Source organism: Phocoena phocoena, chromosome 5, assembly GCF_963924675.1.
Source record: "Phocoena phocoena chromosome 5, mPhoPho1.1, whole genome shotgun sequence".
Taxonomy (NCBI): Eukaryota; Metazoa; Chordata; class Mammalia; order Artiodactyla; family Phocoenidae; genus Phocoena; species Phocoena phocoena.
Window position 1 is genome coordinate 17,698,358 of NC_089223.1, and position 19,911 is coordinate 17,718,268.

The 19,911-nt window shown below is 42.1% G+C and overlaps 1 protein-coding gene across 1 annotated transcript in view; it reads left to right on the top strand.

Moving 5' to 3' along the window:
* DAPP1 (dual adaptor of phosphotyrosine and 3-phosphoinositides 1) overlaps positions 1-19,911 on the top strand; it is a 57,962-nt gene that overhangs the window by 29,466 nt on the left and 8,585 nt on the right. Inside the window, exon 4 of the mRNA XM_065878116.1 lies at positions 6,265-6,395. Coding sequence (XP_065734188.1) covers positions 6,265-6,395 — 131 coding nt within the window. The remainder of the gene's footprint in view (positions 1-6,264; positions 6,396-19,911) is intronic.

Sequence of the window (19,911 nt, forward strand, 5' to 3'; positions counted from 1 at the left end):
GCCATTGGAGAAACTATACTAGGAAATCATAAAACAAAAGAAGGCTGACTAGGAAACATCCCCCAAATACTTAGCCCCATCTCATTCATGCCTCTCCAGAAAGGATATAAAATAGCCTACATAATTACAGTAAAGTAAAATAAAATTTAAAGTTTGAAAAGAAGGTGGAGGAAAAGAAAAATGAGAGGCAAAAATAAAATGACATCAGGACTAAAGTATATCAAGTGAATATTGTACATTTGCCGAAACAGGATAAACATTTTGTTACTAAGCATCCTAATATTTCTTGCCCTTCAGTTGGGCCTGTGCTTTTAGCTAGATTTACAGAATGTTGGATTTGGAAGGGAGCTCAGAGACCATTTCATTTCTCCTTTACAAATGAAGAAACTGAGGACTGGTGAGAAATGTTGAAGCAAAAACTCTCCTCTTCTTTCCTCAAGCTGCCTCTTAAAGAATCCACTTCTTCGAATTTTGATTTGTACATGTGATCTCTGGCCCACAATAGCCAAGAACAACATTTCACATGCCGTAGAGAGTTTCCATGGTGGTCATTATCACCAAGGCTGAGAAAAATGTATGGTATAATGAGTAAATATGTGAACTCCCAGTTCTAACTCCAGCCTTTGCCATGTATCAGCTAACTGTGTGTCCTCGGGCAAGTTATGTGACCTCTCTGAGCTTCAGTTTCATCATCTTATAAAACTGAGCTGATGGTAATAGTTGATATCTTAATGACTTTCTGTGAAGATTGAATGAGATTAGGCATGTAAGATATTTAGAATCATTCTTAGCATGGCATAAATACTTACTCATTATTACTGTTATTTAATGAAGCCCTTTTATGGTAATTCATTCCAATAATTATATGCGAGAGCTGTATATTCTTTGGCATATCATGAAGAGTTGCTTTAGGGGCAATTGGATTAGTGTTTATCAAATCTTGGTAATGTCCTCTTCAGATTTTAAGCCAGTTCCATAGTGCATTCATCTGAAAGGTAGAATCAAGTACTCCAAAAAAAGTGACCTGATTTGACTTGCATGTTTAACAGACTCTTCTTTTTCTCTGGCTAACTGGTCTGCTTTTCCTACTTCAGTATATTTCTCTTCTCTTAATATTTTTAATATTAAAACCAATATTAAAACCCTTTCATCTATAAATGAATGTGGTTTTACTAGCCCCCTTTTTTGATGAGTTCAAGTTTATTTGCAGAAAAGGTAGCAAAGAGAAAGATCTTAAATATTCTTATAAACCCCCTTAGAAAGTCACTTCCCATTGGTGGGAGGAGATAGATGAACCCACCATGCATACGACAGTTGGAAACTTTGCTTTCTGAACCTGAGGGCAATAATAAAACATGGATGGATATAATCTTACTTTAGTTTAATTCATAATTAACAAATACGTATTGAGTGCCAGCTATGAGCTGGACATTGCTGGCCACTGACTGCACAGTGATGAAACAAGTATCATCCTTGCCCTCAAACATCTTACAGTCTAGGTGGGCAACCTGGCTGAGTTTTATATATATGTGCTCTGCCCTACTCTCTATTTTAGATATCAAACCAACGCCGAAGGCTTGAGACTGCCCTTACTCTTTTTCTGAATTCCTGCTGGGATACAAGATAAGGAGTCCTTCAATGCAATCTCATAGTATTACACACTGAGTAGGTGTCCTATAAGTTACAGTTCAGCCAAAGCAAATTTAAATACGTGCCTCGATCCTGCTGTGATCACTTCAAAAATATACCTCCGCCAAGCATTTCTGATACCAGGTTTCATGTCAAAGGCAGGAAACAGCAGTCTCCTCTTTCATGTAGTTTAGAAACTGAAGTGAAACTTACAGCGAGCATTCCAACCTGTGGTTGCAGATCTGTGTCTCTTCTCCCTCTACCAACCCTTGTCTCCTGTTGCCTTTTATCTGAATCTTCAAACCAAGTCCTGGGGTTAATTTTGTCTGAGTATCACTAACCCAGAGTTCTCTCTTATGGAGCCAACATGCTGTCTTGAACCTTGGGTGGAACTTATATAATGAGTCTGTGGTGGCAACATTAGATAAGTTTCATTTGACTGCAAATGACAGAAAGTAACCCTGGCTAGCTGAATTTAAAAAAAAAAAAAGGAAAAGAAGGATACAGGGAGAAAAGTGGAATTTTTTGGAAGGATATTCATATATCCGCTCAGAATTTAAGGGCAAGCTAAACCACGAGAGACAGTAAGTAATCAGCCCAGCGATCATGGCAACTCTGTAGCTTTCAGCAAATTGAAATGCCTGTCTTCCTCCAGCTCTGATCATCTCAAACACGTGCCTCCACTGAGAGTTTCCGAAACCAGCTTTCATGTCAAAGCAGGAAACAAGTCTTCTTCGTGAGCTCAGAAGCTGAAGTTAGTGGACCTTTTTCCCAGAGAAGTACTAAGCAGATCCCTGGGTTGGTCCGATGAGTGTGTCCAGGTTAGGTGTTTGTGGAGGAGGGCCAGGGCCTTTGGGGTCTACTTCTGTGTGAGGGGATGGAGCGATTTCTACAAAAGGGGAAATCATCGTGAGGCTAGCAGCCATGCCAAGAAGTCCATATATTGGCCCTTCCTTGGGCAGAATAGTTGGCTAAGGAGACCTGTTTCTCAAGAGGCCATCTTTTTATCAGTGAAGTTATTTTATTCATTTATTTATCTATTTTTGGCTGCACCATGTGGCATGCAAAACTTCCCCGCCCTGGGATCGAGCCCATGTCCCCTGCATTGGAAGCGCAGAGTCTTAACCACTGGACCACCAGGGAAGTCCTGGAGTTATCATTTTATAAGTAGTTTGTCATTTTCTTCATTCCACCATTCAATCTAGCCTCATTCATGGTCTTAGTAGTTAATATATATCTATGGTCAATTCTGCTTTCCTGGTTGACTCATAGCATTTACCTTAGCTTAGCTCTTCATTGGTTAAACTTCAGAGGAAGTTTCAAAATGGAATTTGGGTCCCCACAATGGAGATTTGGAGAGCCGAATGTGGAGTTGTTGTCCTGTCCTGTCCTTGCCCCAGACCAGGGTAATCATGGACCTGGAAGAGCCTGGTTCATCTCAGACTCTTCCCTGCCTTAAATGTGAATTACTGTGGCATTCATTCATCCATTCACTCATCAAACCTTCCCTACGTCAGAAACTCTATCAGGAGGTAGGGCTACAAAGATAAATTTGGCACCATACCTGCTCTGAAGGGACTCACAGGGCTTGGAAATGCACGTGTTGGAAAGGCAATGGCTTTACAGTACCAAGTGATTACAGCACTGCAGGCTCAGGCAGCAGCCCTGGCCCAGAGATCCTTACACTGCAGCACAATGGGCCCCTATGGCTATGCTTACCTCCCAGAAACTGATACCGTGGTAAGCAGGGTAATGACCCCCCCAAAAGCATTCACATCCGTCCCCGGAAATGTGAATGTTACATTACATGGCAAGAGGGAATTAAGTTTGCTGATAGAATTAAGGCTACTAATTAGCTGACTTTGAGATGGGGAGATTATCCTGAATAATCAGGAGCAACCACTGTAATCACAAGGGTCCTTATAAGATGGAGGTAGAAGAGGGAGAACTGGAGAGATAGCAGCATCAGAAGGACTTGACCCACTGTTGCTGGCTTTAAAGATGGAGGAATGGGGCCACCAGTCAAGGAATGCAGGCAGCCTCCAGATGCTAGAAAAAGCAAGGGAATGGACTGTCCCTTAGAGCCTCCAAGAGGAAAGTGGCCCTGCTGATACTTTCACTTTAGTGAGACCCATTTCCGACTTTTGACCTCCAGAACTGTAGGATAATAAATTTGAGTTATTTTAAGTCACTACGCTTGTGACGATTTGTTACAGCTGCAGTAGGAAACCTGTATAGGTAGGCATATACCTGGGGTATGCTTGGTTCTATGCAAAAGGACAGAGGATTGACCAGGTGCATCTTTCTTGGGTATCATTTAAAATATTATTTTCATATTAAGCATATGGAAAATGATGATAATTTAGCATCAACTTTGAAAATGAAGCACAAGATTTCGCATTTTTTTCTTATTTGTGAACTGCTTTGAGCCCTGAGCTCCCGTCCCCCTCTCCTCCACTGTCAGATGAAATGTTTAAGAGGCACCTGTTTGTCTTAGTGCTATGTCGTCAGTGCCTACTAAACTGCCATTTTTATTCTTAGCACATCGTTACACTTAGATCTTTCTTATTTTAAAATCCACATTCCCAGAGATGGCACTCATTGGAATTTCACTCAAGGATTTAAAAATACTCTGTATCAAAGCATAACAACATCGAACATTGTTATAATCCTTTCACAAACACTTCTTTATTTGGCGCTTAAAGCAGCTTCATGAAGAAAGCGTAATTATGCTCACTTGTCAGAGGAAGAAACAGAAGCTTGTGATAGAATGTCCAAAGTCAACAGGTGCTGAGTGGCCATGGTTGCTCCTTCCATGGTGCCTAGGTGGCTGCCAGGAGGTGTTTCTCTGGGGTAGGTCACTTAGAAGCCAGCCCCCAATTCACCAAGCATCTGCCGTGTCACAGGTGCATCCACAATGCCCCTGAGCCTGCATAACGGCTGCTCTTGATTTAGGTGTTGCTGCTTTCATTATGACTGTAAACCTGTAACTGGCCCCTTGTCCTGATATGACTGGATCTGTTCTCATGAAAGAATCACATTGACAAAAGGGAGTACAGACAATGTGCATGAACAGTACTGGAGCTTCTCATAACTGCAAGAGCCATTTTTCACTGTGTTCCCAGGGTTCCTGAGGTGAATGGGGTACAGAGAGATATCAGAAGGCATGGCTCTGGTTTTGCAGTCAGTACATTGTATGTACTCAAGCCTCATAGAAAGGTTTTGCTTTGTTTGTAGGTTTATCGTTATTATTAAGGGCTTTTTAACTGCAGAGGAGGTATTTTCCTTTCCTCCTTGTCTCTTTCTTACTGCAATTCAAGGTCTATACTTTCTATGAGCTTTCTGTCACTCTGTCAAAGAAGGCTTCCCTGACCTGATATAAATACCACCCTCCCCAAACCCTCTCTTTTCGCTCTCTGTTCCTTTACATTGATCTGTTAGGGTTTTCATAACGATTCTCTCACTTGACATATTCTTTTGTTCAAATATTTTTCTGTCTCCCCTGCCATGAGAGCAGATGCTACATCTCCTTTATCTGTTGCTGTATCTCCAGGGCCTAGACAAGTGCCTGGCACTTAGTAGAGCTCAGTAAATATCTGTTGAATGAATTACTGAACTCTTTGCATCTCCCCCAGTGTCTGGGTCTGCCCTATAAAAGACCTGAGTGAAATTTAAAAAGCAAGAATCCATAGCAAAGGGGAGAAAACCCTTAACTTAGTCTTTTTGTAGTCAGTTTCTAATTTCTGACTGACTGATTGACTGGGGAAAGGGAAGGATGCAGAAGGGGGAAATGTCAATGTTGAGCTGAAAGCGCTCAGCCCTCTGAATGACTCGCCCAAGCCCCCAGTGCCTGGCGCCTGGGGGGACCCTTTTTCTGCCGGGACCCCCCTCCTCCAGATGGAAGTGAAGGTAATCACACAGGAGCCCCAGCCTATTTACTTCATGTTCACTAAAGAAAAGCAAAGATTTCATTTCCTCCAGCTGTGTATTGGGTGGTAGGAGATACTACGGAAAATGCTACGAGTTCATATTTTTCAGGTCCACTGATTTGTTGCAAGTTGTTCTGAAACCAGTGAGAAGTAGGGCAATGGAATAAATCCTCCTATACCCAGAGTATTTGATTAGTTTTGTTTGCATGGCTTTTGTAAAGCCCACCTGGAAAACCTCCAGTTACAGCTTTAAGGTCTAGAACGGTGTTGCCTCCCCTAGGAAAGAGTTTCTGAAGCATTCCATAGAAAGGCTCTTCTTACGCATGATCTTTTTGTCTCTGTGGTACTTTTTCTACCCTGCCACCAGTGACATCCCACCTAAAAAGCACAGTTACCACATAGGCTCCCAGCATGCTTGGTTCACGTGGCCAATGTTGGTCTCATCACCCCGTTCAGTTAAATGACTATGTTCATTGCTAGCTCTGTCCCAGCACGAGGAGGCCAGATATCGTCTCATCCCACTTTGTATCTCCAGCGACTGGCTTAAGTGCCTGGCATGTAGTTCGTACTCGATGCATGTTGAGAAAATGAGTAAGTGAATCCATGAAAAAACAAGAGACTTTACAATTCAGCCACAGTTATCCGGTTGTTAGCATTTGGACCTTATTTCTGGGGATTCTACTTATGGTTTTTTGTCTTCATTCAGGCACTTTGATTGTTCTGAAACATCCCTATCCAAGAAAAGTGGAAGAACCATCCATTTATGAATCCGTCCGGGTTCACACAGCAATGCAGACGGGAAGAACGGAAAATGACCTCGTGCCCACTGCCCCTTCTGTAAGTGGCCGTCAATCTACCCACAGGGTTCACTGTCTAAAAGCGGTAACAGTTACACACTTTTAAAAATACATTTGTTCACATAAGAGTTCTAACTTGGGATATAAAAGCTGGAAAGGGACATAAGGTTCGAAGCCTATGACTCAGTTCATCCGGTCCGGGGTAAATTGTAAAAAATTACAATGCGATAGTGATAGGACTTTTTTTTTTAACATCTTTATTGGAGTATAATTGCTTTACAATGGTGTGTTAGTTTCTGCTTTATAACAAAGTGAATCAGCTATACGTATACATATATCCCCATATCCCCTCCCTCTTGCGTCTCCCTCCCACCCTATCCCACCGTCTCCCACCTTCCCTATCCCACCCCTTTAGGTGGTCACAAAGCACCGAACTGATCTCCCTGTGCTAATGCAGCTGCTTCCCACTAGCTAACTATTTTACATTTGGTAGTGTATATATGTCCATGCCACTCTCTCACTTCGTCCCAGCTTACCCTTTGCCCTCCCTGTGCCCTCAAGACCATTCTCTACGTCTGTGTCTTTATTCCTGTCCTGACCCTAGGTTTTCATAACCACATTTTTTTTTAGACTCCATATATATGTGTTAGCATACATTATTTGTTTTTCTCTTTCTGACTTACTTCACTCTGTATGACAGACTCTAAGTCCATCCACCTCACTACAAATAACTCAGTTTTGTTTCTTTTATGGCTGAGTAATATTCCATTGTATATATGTGCCACATCTTCTTTATCCATTCATCTGTCAATGGACACTTAGGTTGCTTCCATGTCCTGGCTAATAGTAAATAGAGCTGCAATGAACACTGTGGTACATGACTCTTTTTGAATTACGGTTTTCTCAGGGTATATGCCCAGTAGTGGGATTGCTGGGTCGTATGGTAGTTCTATTTTTAGTTTTCTAAGGAACCTCCATACTGTTCTCCATAGTGGCTGTATCAATTTACATTCCCACCAACAATGCAAGAGGGTTCCCTTTTCTCCACACCCTCTCCAGAATTTACTGTTTGTAGATTTTTTGATGATGGCCATTCTGACCGGTGTGAGGTGATACCTCATTGTAGGTTGTTTTTTTGTTTTTTTTCTTTTTGCGGTACGCGGGCCTCTCACTGCTGTGGCCTCTCCCGTTGCGGAGCACAGGCCCCGGACGCGCAGGCTCAGCGGCCATGGCTCACGGGCCCAGCTGCTCCGTGGCATGTGGGATCTTCCCGGACCGGGGCACGAACCCGTGTCCCCCGCGTCGGCAGGCGGACTCTCAACCACTGCGCCACAAGGGAAGCCAATGGGTCTTTAATCCATTTTTGGCTTTATTTTTGTGCATGGTGTTAGGGAGGGTTCTAATTTCATTCTTTTACATGTAGCTATCCAGTTTTCCCAGCACCACTTATTGAAGAGGCTGTCTTTTCTCCATTGTATATTCTTGCCTCCTTTATCAAAGATAAGGTGACCATATGTGCGTGGGTTTATCTCTGGGCTTTCTATCCTGTTCCATTGATCTATCTTTCTGTTTTTGTGCCACTACCATACTGTCTTGATTACTGTAGCTTGTAGTAGACTCTGAAGTCAGGGAGCCTGATTCCTGCAGCTCCGTTTTTCTTTCTCAGGGTTGCTTTGGCTATTCAGGGTCTCTTGTGTTTCCATACAAATTGTGAAATTTTTTGTTTTAATTCTGTGAAAAATGCCATTGGTAGTTTGATAGGGATTGCATTGAATCTGTAGATTGCTTTGGGTAGTAGAGTCATTTCCACAATGTTGATTCTTCCAATCCAAGAATATGGTATATCTCTCCATCTGTTTGTATCATCTTTAATTTCTTTCAACAGTGTCTTATAATTTTCTGCATACAGGTCTTTTGTCTCCTTAGCTAGGTTTATTCCTAGGTATTTTATTCTTTTTGTTGCAATGGTAAAAGGGACTGTTTCCTTAATTTCTCTTTCAGGTTTTTCATCAGTAGTATATAGGAGTGCCAGAGATTTCTGTGCATTAATTTTGTAACCTGCTACTTTACTGAATTCATTGATTAGCTCTGGTAGTTTTGTGGTAGCATCTTTATGATTCTCTATGTATAGTATCATGTCATCTGCAAACAGTGACAGCTTTACTTCTTTTCTGATTTGGATTCCTTTTATTTCTTTTTCTTCTCTGCTGTGGCTAAAACGTCCAAGACTATGTTGAATAAGAGTGGTGAGAGTGGGAAACCTTGTCTTGTTCCTGATGTTAGTGGAAATGCTTTCAGTTTTTCACCATTGAGGATGATGTTGGCTGTGGGCTTGTCATATATGGCCTTTATTATGTTGAGGAAAGTTCCCTCTATGCCTACTTTCAGGAGGGTTTTTATCATAAAATGGTGTTGAATTTTGTCAAAAGCTTTCTCTGCATCTATTGAGATGATCATATGGTTTTGTCCTTCAATTTGTTAATAAGGTATATCACATTGATTGATTTGTGTATATTGAAGAATCCTTGCATTCCTGGGATAAACCCCACTTGATCATGGTGTATGATCCTTTTAATGTGCTGTTGGATTCTGTTTGCTAGTATTTTGTTGAGGATTTTTGCATCTATGTTCATCAATGATATTGGCCTGAAGTTTTCTTTCTTTCGACATCTTTGTCTGGTTTTGGTATCAGGGTGATGGTGGCCTCGTAGAATGAGTTTGGGAGTGTTCCTCCCTCTGTTATATTTTGTAAGAGTTTGAGAAGGATAGGTGTTAGCTCTTCTCTAAATGTTTCATAGAATTCACCTGAGAAGCCATCTGGTCCTAGGCTTTTGTTTGTAGGAAGATTTTAAATCACAGTTTCAACTTCAGTACTTGTGATTGGTTTGTTCGTATTTCCTATTTCTTCCTGGTTCAGTCTTGGCAGGTTGTGCTTTTCTAAGAATTTGTCCATTTCTTCCAGGTTGTCCATTTTATTGGCATACAGTAGTAATCTCTCATGATCCTTCGTGTTTCTGCAGTGTCAGTTGTTACTTCTCCTTTTTCATTTCTAATTCTATTGATTTGAGTCTTCTCCCTTTTTTTCTTCATGAGTCTGGCTAGTGGTTTATCAATTTTGTTTATCTTCTAAAAGAACCAGCTTTTAGTTTTATTGATCTTTGCTGTTGTTTCCTTCATTTCTTTTTCATTAGTTCTGATCTGATCTTTATGATTTCTTTCTTTCTGCTAACTGTGGGGTTTTTTTGTTCTTGCTTCTCTAATTGCTTTAGGTGTAAGGTTACATTGTTTGTTTGAGATGTTTCCTGTTTCTTGAGGTAGGACTGTATTGCTATAAACTTCCCTCTTAGAACTGCTCTTGCGGCATCCCATAGGTTTTGGGTTGTTGCATTTTCGCGTTTTCATTGTCATTTGTTTCTAGGTATTTTTTGATTTCCTCTTTGATTTCTTCAGTGATCTCTTGGTTATTAAGCAGTGTACTGTTTAGCCTCCATGTGGTTGTATTTTTACATATTTTTTTCCTGTAACTGATATCTAGTCTCATAGCATTGTGGTTGGAAAAGATACTTGATATGATTTCAATTTTCTTAAATTTACAAAGGTTTGATTTGTAACCCAAAATCTGATGTATCCTGGAGAATGTTCCATGTGCACTTGAGAAGAAAGTGTATTCTGTTGTTTTTGGATGGAATGTCCTATAAATATCAATTAAGTCCATCTTGTTTAATGTATCATATAAAGATTGTGTTTCCTTATTTATTTTCATTTTGGATGATCTGTCCATTGGTGAAAGTGGGGTGTTAAAGTCCCTACTATGATTGTGTTATTGTTGATTTCCCCTCTTATGGCTGTTAACATTAGCCTTAAGTACTGAGGTACTCCTATGTTGGGTGCATAAATATTTACAATGGTTATATCTTCTTCTTGGATTGATCCCTTGATCATTATGTAGTGTCTTTCTTTGTCTCTTTTAATAGTCTTTATTTTAAAGTCTATTTTGTGTGACTTTATGAGAATAGCTACTCCAGCTTTCTTTTGATTTCCATTTGCATGTAATATCTTTTTCCATGCCCTCACTTTCAGTCTATATGTGTCCCTTGGTCTGAAGTGGGTCTCTTGTAGGTAGCATATATACGGGTCTTGTTTTTGTATCCATTCAGCCAGTGTATGTCTTTTGGTTGGAGCATTTAATCCATTTACATTTAAGGTAATTATTGATATGTATGTTCCTATTACCATTTTCTTAATTGTTTTGGGTTTGTTTTCGTGGGTCTTTTTTCTTCTCTTGTGTTTCCTGCCTGGAGAAGTTCCTTTAGCATTTGTTGTAAAGCTAGTATGGTGGTGCTGAATTCTCTTAGCTTTTGCTTGTCTGTAAAGGTTTTAATTTCTCTGTCGAATTTGAATGAAATCCTTGCTGGGTATAGTAATATTGGTTTTAGGTTTTTCCCTTCCATCCCTTTAAATATGTCCTGCCACTCTGTTCTGGTCTGCAGAGTTTCTGCTGAAAGATCAAGCTGTTAACCTTATGGGGATTCCCTTGTGTGTTATTTGTTGTTTTTCCGTTGCTGCTTTTAATATTTTTTCTTTGTATTTAATTTGTGATAGTTTGACTAATATGTATCTTGGCGTGTTTCTCCTCAGATTTATCCTGTATGGGACTCTGTGCTTCCTAGACTTGATTGACTATTTCCTTCCCCATATTAGGGAAGTTTTCAACTATAATCTCTTCAAATATTTTCTCAGTCCCTTTCTTTTTCTCTTCTTCTTGTGGGACCCCTATAATTCGAATGTTGGTGCATTTAATGTTGCCCCAGAGGTCTCTGAGACTGTCCTCAATTCTTTTCATTCTTTTTCTTTATTCTTCTCTGCAGTAGTTATTTCCACTATTTTATCTTCCAGGTCACTTATCGTTCCTCTGCCTCAGTTATTCTGCTATTGAGTCCTTCTTGAGAATTTTTAATCTCATTTATTGTGTTGTTCATCATTGTTTGTTTGCTCTTTAGTTGTTCTAGTTCCGTGTTAAACATTTCTTATATTTTCTCCATTCTATTTCCAAGATTTTGGATCATCTTTACTATCATTACTCTGAATTCTTTTTCAGGTAGACTGCCTATTTCCTCTTCATTTGTTTGGTTTGGTGGGTTTTTATCTTTCTCCTTCATCTGCTGTGTGTTCCTCTGTCTTCTCATTTTGCTTCAGTTACTGTGTTTGGCGTGTACTTTTTGCAGGCTGCAGGTTCGTAGCTCCTGTTGTTTTTGGTGTCTGCCCCCAGCGGCTAAGGTTGGTTCAGTTGGTTGTGTAGGCTTCCTGGTAGAGGGGATTGGTGCCTGTGTTCTGGTGGATGAGGCTGGATCTTGTCTTTCTGGTTGGCAGGTCCATGTCCGGTGCTGTGTTTTGGGGTGTCTGTGATGTTTTTATGATTTTAGGCAGCCTCTCTGCTAATGGGTGGGGTTGTGTTCCTGTCTTGCTAGTTGTTTGGCATAGGATGTCCAGCACTGTAGCTTGCTGGTTGTTGAGTGGAGCTGGGTCTTGGCATTGAGATGGAGATCTCTGGGAGAGCTTTCATCGTTTGATATTATGTGGACCTGGGAGGTCTATGGTGGACCAATGTCCTGAACTCCACTCTCCCACCTCAGAGGCACAGGTCTGACAACTGGCTGGAGCCCCAAGACCCTGTCAGCCACATGGCTCAGAAGAAAAGGGGTGAGAAAAAGAGAGAGAGAAAGAAAAAACAATAAAATATAAAATAATTTTAAAATATAAAATAATTATTAAAAAGAAAGAAAAAGAAAGAGAGAAGAGAGCAACCAAACAAAAAAATGGTAACAATGATAACACCAATGATAACAAGTGCTAAGAACTATACCAAAAAAAAAAAAAAACTAAGAAAAAAACAGACAGAACTCTAGGACAAATGGTGAAAGCAAATCTGTACAGACAAAATCACACACAGAAGCATACACATACACACTCACAAAAAGAGGAAAAGGGGAAAAATATATATATCCTTGCTCCCCAAATCCCCAGCCTCAATTTGGGATGATTCATTGTCTATTCAGGTATTCCACTGATGCAGGGTACATCAAGTTGATGGTGGAGATTTAATCTTCTGCTCCTGAGGCTGCTGGGAGAGAGTTCCCTTTCTCTTCTTTGTTCTCACAGCTCCCAGGGGCTCAGCTTTGGATTTGGCCCCGCCTCTGCGTGTAGGTCGCTGGAGGGCGTCTGTTTTTCCGCTCAGACAGGATGGGGTTAAAGGAGCCGCTGATTCGGGGGCTCTGGCTCACTCAGGCTGGGGGCAGGGAGGGGCACGGCGTGCGGGGCGGGCCTGCGGCGGCAGAGGCCGGCGTGACGTTGCACCAGCCTGAGGCGTGCCTTGCGTTCTCCCGGGTGAGTTGTCCCTGGATCCCGGGACCCTGGCAGTATGGGCTGCACAGGCTCCCCGGAACGGGGGTGTGGGTAGTGACCTGTGATCGCACACAGGCTTCTTGGTGGCGGCAGCAGCAGCAGCCTTAGCGTCTCATGCCCGTCTCTGGGGTCCATGCTTTTAGCCGCGTCTCGCGCCCGCTTCTGGAGCTTGTTTAGGCGGCGCTCTTAATCCCCTCTCCTCGCGCACCTGAAACAATGGTCTCTTGCCTCTTCGGCAGCTCCAAACCTTTCCCCGGACTCCCTCCCGGCTAGCCGTGGCGCACTAACCCCTGCAGGCTGTGTTCACGCCGCCAACCCCAGTCCTCTCCCTGCGCTCCGACCAAAGCCCGAGCCTCAGCTCCCAGCCCTGCCTGCCCCAGCGGGTGAGCAGACAAACCTCTCGGGTTGGTGAGTGCTGGTCGGCACCGATCCTCTGTGCGGGAATCTCTCTGCTTTGCCCTCCGCACCCCTGTGGCTGCCCTCTCCTCCGTGGCTTTGAAGCTTCCCCCCCGCCCACCACCCGCAGTCTCCGCTCACGAAGAGGCTTCCTAGTGTGTGGAAACCTTTCCTCCTTCACAGCTCCCTCCCACTGGTGCAGGTCCCGTCCCTATCCTTTTGTCTCTGTTTATTCTTTTTTCTTTTGCCCTACCCAGGTACGTGGGGAGTTTCTTGCCTTTTGGGAGGTATGAGGTCTTCTGCCAGCGTTCATAGGAGTTGTTCCACGTGTAGATGTATTTCTGATGTATTTGTGGGGAGGAAGGTGATCTCCACATCTTACCTTTTCACCATCTTGAAGGTCTCCCTTCAGGGATAGGATTTTAAAGACTTCGGAAATGGCACTTAAATCCTGGCCTTACTTCACCAAAGAAGTTCGTGGTAGAATGGGCCAGAGATGTTTATGGTCACACAGTTGGCTAAACTGTTATTCTACAAATTTCTTAAATTAAGAATAGAAAAATCTTCTTTTACATTTCAACCTTCTATGGAAGAAAAAGATTCTCCACCTTGGCCGCAATCTCTCAGGATGTTATTTTTTCCTGGCCTTTTCTTCCTTCACTGAATGAAAGGTATGGACAGAAGACACTTGCATTTCTTTGCAGCGTGTGAGCCACTGTTCAGTTTCAGTGTAACTGGGGCTTTCATTGTTCTCCTCAGTCCGTTTACGTTTGTTCTGGGAGCTGTGACCCTGCAAAGATTCTTCTCCAGCACCCTTTTCCCTTCATCATGCACAGTGCTCCCCTATTCTTTCCCTCTTCCTCGTTGGCTACATGCTCTGGTATAAGACATCTGGATGTGTGCCGATGATAAGGAGGACAACACCCAAATGAAATCTCAAGAACTAGTTCTAGACAGCAACCATTATGCTTGAAGATGTTCAGTTACAAATTATGTTAAAACACACGTGACCTTTTTGTCTTTGCGGTACTTTCTCTACCCTGCCAGCAGAGACATCTCTCCTAAGAAGTAGATTTACCATGTGACCTCCCTGCTTAACATCCTTCGGCGGTGCCCACTGTCTTCATCCGCCTGGAACCTGCTCACCCCTCTGGCCTGACCTCATGCTCCTCCTACACTCACGCTATGGACCCCACCTCTCTCCACAACTGTTCTCCTCTTCCCCTCCCTGCATCAGAAATGCTGCCAACACTGCTACTGTCCCCTCATCCTTACAGACTTGCATCCGGGATCAGTCTGTTCCAGGAAGCCTTCTTGGACCCCTCTTAGCTTCCTCTAAAATGCCCCTCCGCTGTGCACCCTTGGCTCACCTTTATCCTGGAATCATCATACCGGGGGCTGACTACCTGCACGCTGTCTGCCCTCTCCAGGAGCCTGACACTTCCCGGGGCAGGAATCATCGCCTGTCTTCATAGCTTTATAGCCTAGCCAGGTTCACGACATATTACATTGTTACTATGCTACATCTACTCAAAAATAAAAATTCTGGAAATTGGTTGAGAAAGATGTTTTAGCTTTGTTAGAGTTAGAAGGGCAAGTATAAGACCTCAGAACTAGAGAAATTTAGGAAAGCAAGACAATAAATAGTCCCAAGTCAAAACAGACCAAAGAACACATTAAGATCTACCCTCTAACCAATTCTTTGTTTTCCCGTCGACGGGACTCTTCCTAACCTTCCTCTTTACGATCCTTACCCCACCACCGATCAATTTAACAGCGTTTTCATTTGTACTCTTAGTTAAACTTTACGTTCCCCTAAAGATCTCCACTCAAGGTCAATCGAACCATACCCTACTATGTGCATCATTTTTCAACAGTGAAATGCAGATAAGACCTAATTTGTGGAGCTGGTGTAAGCATGAAACACAGCATACTTAGGTAGATACAGCCCTCTTGAGATCAAATTCTGCAAGCCTTATTGCTTACCTTCTTTGCTCGCTCCAGGTATCAGATGGCTTCACCTGCCCAAGTATTCAAATATGAATATACACAAAAGGTTCTGTATAATGGAGTTTTTAAAACAGTGATGAGTGGATAGTTGAAAATGTCTGCACTCACACTGTATAATGAGAGGGCCATGAACTTATTGTGTATTGATATAGACAGCAAACTATAAAGGTTTTCTAGTGGATTTTGCAGTCACACTATTCCTCACTAAGGAATGATTGATAACTGGACCAGCCTGCTGGGGAACCGGTTCTAGTCTGATTAGAAGCTCTTGTCCCTTGCTGAGCACAAGAGTTCACAGCCTTGATTGACTACTCCCATGCACATATGATACGGCCCCTCCACCCCAACCTGAGAGCTCTGAGGGCTTCTAGACATCTGCCTTCTCCTTTGGGGTTGGGGTTCTTGCACAAGCTCTGGCAGTGGAGGAAGAGGATTAAGTGCTATTTACAGGAAAAAGAACTTGCTTGAAGTGAAAATGAAACTAGGTGTCTTATTGCCCAGAAATGTAGATGTTTCTGCAAAACTGTTTACCATCCTTTGGCAACCACATTTGGGGAAATTACAATTTATATATTTTATACACAACATAGGATCGGGCTTCTGAGATAGGATGAAATTTAACTGATTCATTTACTTAACAAACTTTTTTAAAAGTGCCTACAGGGCACCCAGGACTGTTTTAAGCACTGGAGAGTTGGGAATAAATTAGGCAAAGGTTCTGCCCTCACTGAGCTCACACTGTAGTAGGGGGAACACAGACAATCGTCAACAGAATATTATAAACCCAGATACTAATAGGTCATAAAAAGAAAAAGTAGGATAAGGGTAGGAGAGGGAAGCAAGGGAGGCCTCTAGGAGGAGGTGACATTAGAGCAGAGGCTTCACAGAAGGGAAGGAATGACTCAGGTCAGGATGTAGAAGAGCGTTGCAGGCAGAGATCAGGACAAAAGCCTCGAGGTGGGAACTAAATTGAGGCCGTTTAAAGACTAGTAAGAAGATCTAGCAACTGGCATGGAGTGAGCTAGAGGGAAGGTGGTAGGAGATGAGATTATTGGGGTGATGAGGGGTCAGATCATGTAGCCAATGGAGTTCTCAAAGTGCAGTGCCACCCAGCTGAGTGTCTGGAAATTTATGAGCATTTCAGTTGTCACAATGCTCTGGAGCACTGCCAACATTAGTGGGTGTCTGGAGCTGTGAAGGGTCTGGGACATTACCCTTCTTGCCAGCTAACAAGTTCGCCTGCCACAGTTTCACAGGTGTTAAAAGACACAAAATGCTTCTGCATGTCTGTCTTTTCCTCTGAAGGGAGCACTATTTCTACCTTTTCAGGCTGTCTGCTATACAAATATGCTTTAAAAATTGGTGTGGGACAAAGAGCTATTGGTGTCTTGCTCATAAGACATGGAGAAACACAAGAGACCCCTGGAGAATTGTCCAACAATGGGCAGGGGTCATGAAGGCCAAATATCCCACAACACATGATGAAGAATTACCCAAAATGCTAATTGTCCTTTCCTTACACAACACGAAAGGCCTTGTAGGATAAAGTAGAGAATTAATTTTTTTCTAAGGGTTGATAAAATAAATCACGGGAGTTTGAGTTACAAAATTTGTTTAAGTTTTAAAATTTTTAAAAAGATAATTTTCACTACTAAGTTGAAAATGGAGTCAGGGAAAAGTTGGAGGCAAGGAGACCAGTTAGGAGGCTGTGAGAACCATCCCGGTGAGAGACCGTGGTAGCTGAAACCAGAGAGGGGAATAAGAATAGTAGTTAGAACATGAGGAAACCATAAGAACTGGTCAGCTTCACGGTGTGTTTCAAATGTAGAAGAAACAAGACTTACTGATGGATTGAATGTAGTGTGTGAAGGAAAGAGCAACGGAGTAAATACTGCTGTTTACTGAGATGGCTGAGATTGCGGAGGAATGGGGGATGGGAAAGAGGTGTAGTTTTGGACCTGGGGACTGCAAACCACCAGTTAGTTTTGTTAGTAGAGTTTACGGGAGATAATATACGTTGAGTGCTTGACATAGACCAGAGCCTATCTCAAACATTAGCTCATTAGCTTCCTTAGCTTTCCTTTTGTGGTATTTGACATTTTTAAGAACTCTCTTCCTCTAAAAATTCTGTTTCCTTTGCTCCTGCAACCTCTTTCTGTCTTTATTATGTTATCTTTTCAGCACATTTTACAGTTCCTCTTCTTAGACACCTCCCTTGCATGCTGGCCTTTCCAGTATTCTGTCTTTGAAGCTCTTCTCACAGTTTTGGTGTCTATCCAAGTCTTTTTCTTGAATAAATTTATATATTTTGTTAACTGCACAAAGTCATGTTTGGTTTTGTCCATTTAAACATTATCACACAATCCTATTCTAAAAGACAAATGCTCATTAAAAACAAACAAAAATAAAAACTCACAACCTTAATAACCTAGAAGATTTGTCATTTAAAGAAGGTTTAAAAGGAAAAAAAGGGGGTGGCAGAAGAGAGGTTTTCTTACAAGCTTTTCAGCAAGTGTCACATTTTCTCCTTAAATGGGAAGGATTTCAAAACAAAGGTGAAATGGCTTAAATAGAAGTATTCATAAAAAGGAACTTTACAGAATTGTCAACAATATTAAGACAACATTGACTAACCAGTTTCATTATGGCGTCTTCCCCCACTCTTCATTGTAGAGTTATAATATGCTTGTTTAATTAATTATATATTGTGAACATTTTCCATGTCACTACATAGTCTTCTAAAACATCATTAAGACAAATTCCTTAACATTTCATTATTTGGATATATCATAATTTATTTTGTTAATTCTCTATTATATTTTTACATGCTATTTTTTATTTTCAATAACTGCAAAGTTATAGAAAAATTGAAAGAACAATACAAAGAAAGTAAATTGCCTGCATGATGCCATCACCCCAGTACTTCAGTGTGTATTCCCTACACACGAAGACATTTGCCTCATGACCACACGGAGCCATTCAAATGAGGAAACTCACATTGATACAGCACCATGGTCCCATCCACAGATCTCATTTAGGCGTCACCAGTTTTCCCAGTAAGGCCCTTTAGAGCAAAAGGATCCAATCCAAGATCACAAGTTGCTTTTATTTGTCCTGCCTCTTGAGTATTCTTCACTCTGGAACACTTCCTCAGTTTTTCCTTGATATTGTGACTTTGACACTTCTGAATATTAAAGGCTAGTTATTTTGAGAACTGTTCCCCAACTTTAACTTATCAGCTGTAACCTTGTGATTAGATTCGGGTTTTGCATTTTTTGGTAGAAATACCACAAAAGTGATGCTCTGCACGTCTCACTGCATCCTGTCAAGTGGAACACGATCTCAATTTGTCTTATTCCAGTGTGTTTGATGACTTGATTAATCGGTGTCTGCCAGGTTTCTTCACTCTGAAGTCACCTTATTCCCTTTGTCATTAATAAATATTTTGGGGGGAGATTATTTGAGACTAAGTAGGTATCCTGTTCCTCATTAAACTTGCATCCACCAATTTTATCATCCATTGATGTTTCTTGGCTGCTTTAATTATTACTGTGATTGTTGCCAAGTGGTGATTCTGTGGTTGTCTTATTTCTTTTACATTTATTGATTGTCATTCTACTGAAAAGAAAAGCTTTTTATTCTTTGAATTTATCCAATTGTTTTTATATTATGGGTTCTAATCATGACTGTTATTATTTATTTTCATCCCTCAAATTTCCCCAGTTTTGGCCAGTAAGAACTATTTCCACATGACTTTTTGTATCCATACAACCTCATAATTCTTTGAGAATTTTCTTAATTTCTGGTACAGCTAAGTGTTCCAGGCTTATCTTGTACTTTTCTTGTATCCAGCTCTACAATTAGCTATTTCTGGAGAGTAGTACTTTAGAAATCCAGATCTGGTTGCTACAATTGCATTATTAGCAGAATGTCACTCTCCCAGCCCACTCTCAGAACAGAGCTAGGGAAAATATGTATGTCTATACATATGTACACTTACCTATATTGCTGTCTGTATTTCTTTCTAGTTCTATCTAAATTTCTATCTATCTATCTATCATCTAACCATGGGTTTGCACCCATACCTCCAATCCTACTCCAGTTCCACAAGGCTTTTTTTTTTTTTTTTTTTTTGCGGTACGCGGGCCTCTCACCACTGTGGCCTCCCCCGTTGCGGAGCACAGGCTCCGGACGCGCAGGCTCAGCGGCCATGGCTCACGGCCCCAGCCACTCCGCGGCATGTGGGATCTTCCCGGACCGGGGCACGAACCCGTGTCCCCTGCATCGGCAGGCGGACTCTCAACCACTGCGCCACCAGGGAAGCCCCACAAGGCTTATTTTAATTTCTTCACTTTCCATAGTTGCAAGTCTCTTTCCCCACAGTGAGGAACATGGATTCCATTATCTTCAATACATTCACTTATTTGTTGATCAGTCAAATGTAATCAATCTCCAATTGCAGCCAGGCAGGAACCCCACTGCCTGTCCACTTTCACTCCCTCCCCTACCGCAGATGCCCACATAGCCTGACTTGGCTCTGAAACTGTGCCCTGGCCGGCACCTCCACGCCTCTGGGGTGGAAGCCCTCCTCGCCCTGCCAGGCTTCAACGCCTGGCACCGAGCTGCCACCCCCGCCATTGTCCCCACAGATGCCCTCTGTTCCCTGATTTGACTCCACCCTGTGTTAAGGTGCACCAGTGCCCTGCACACACTCACACTCATGCCTGCCTTGCTTCATCCCACCTGAT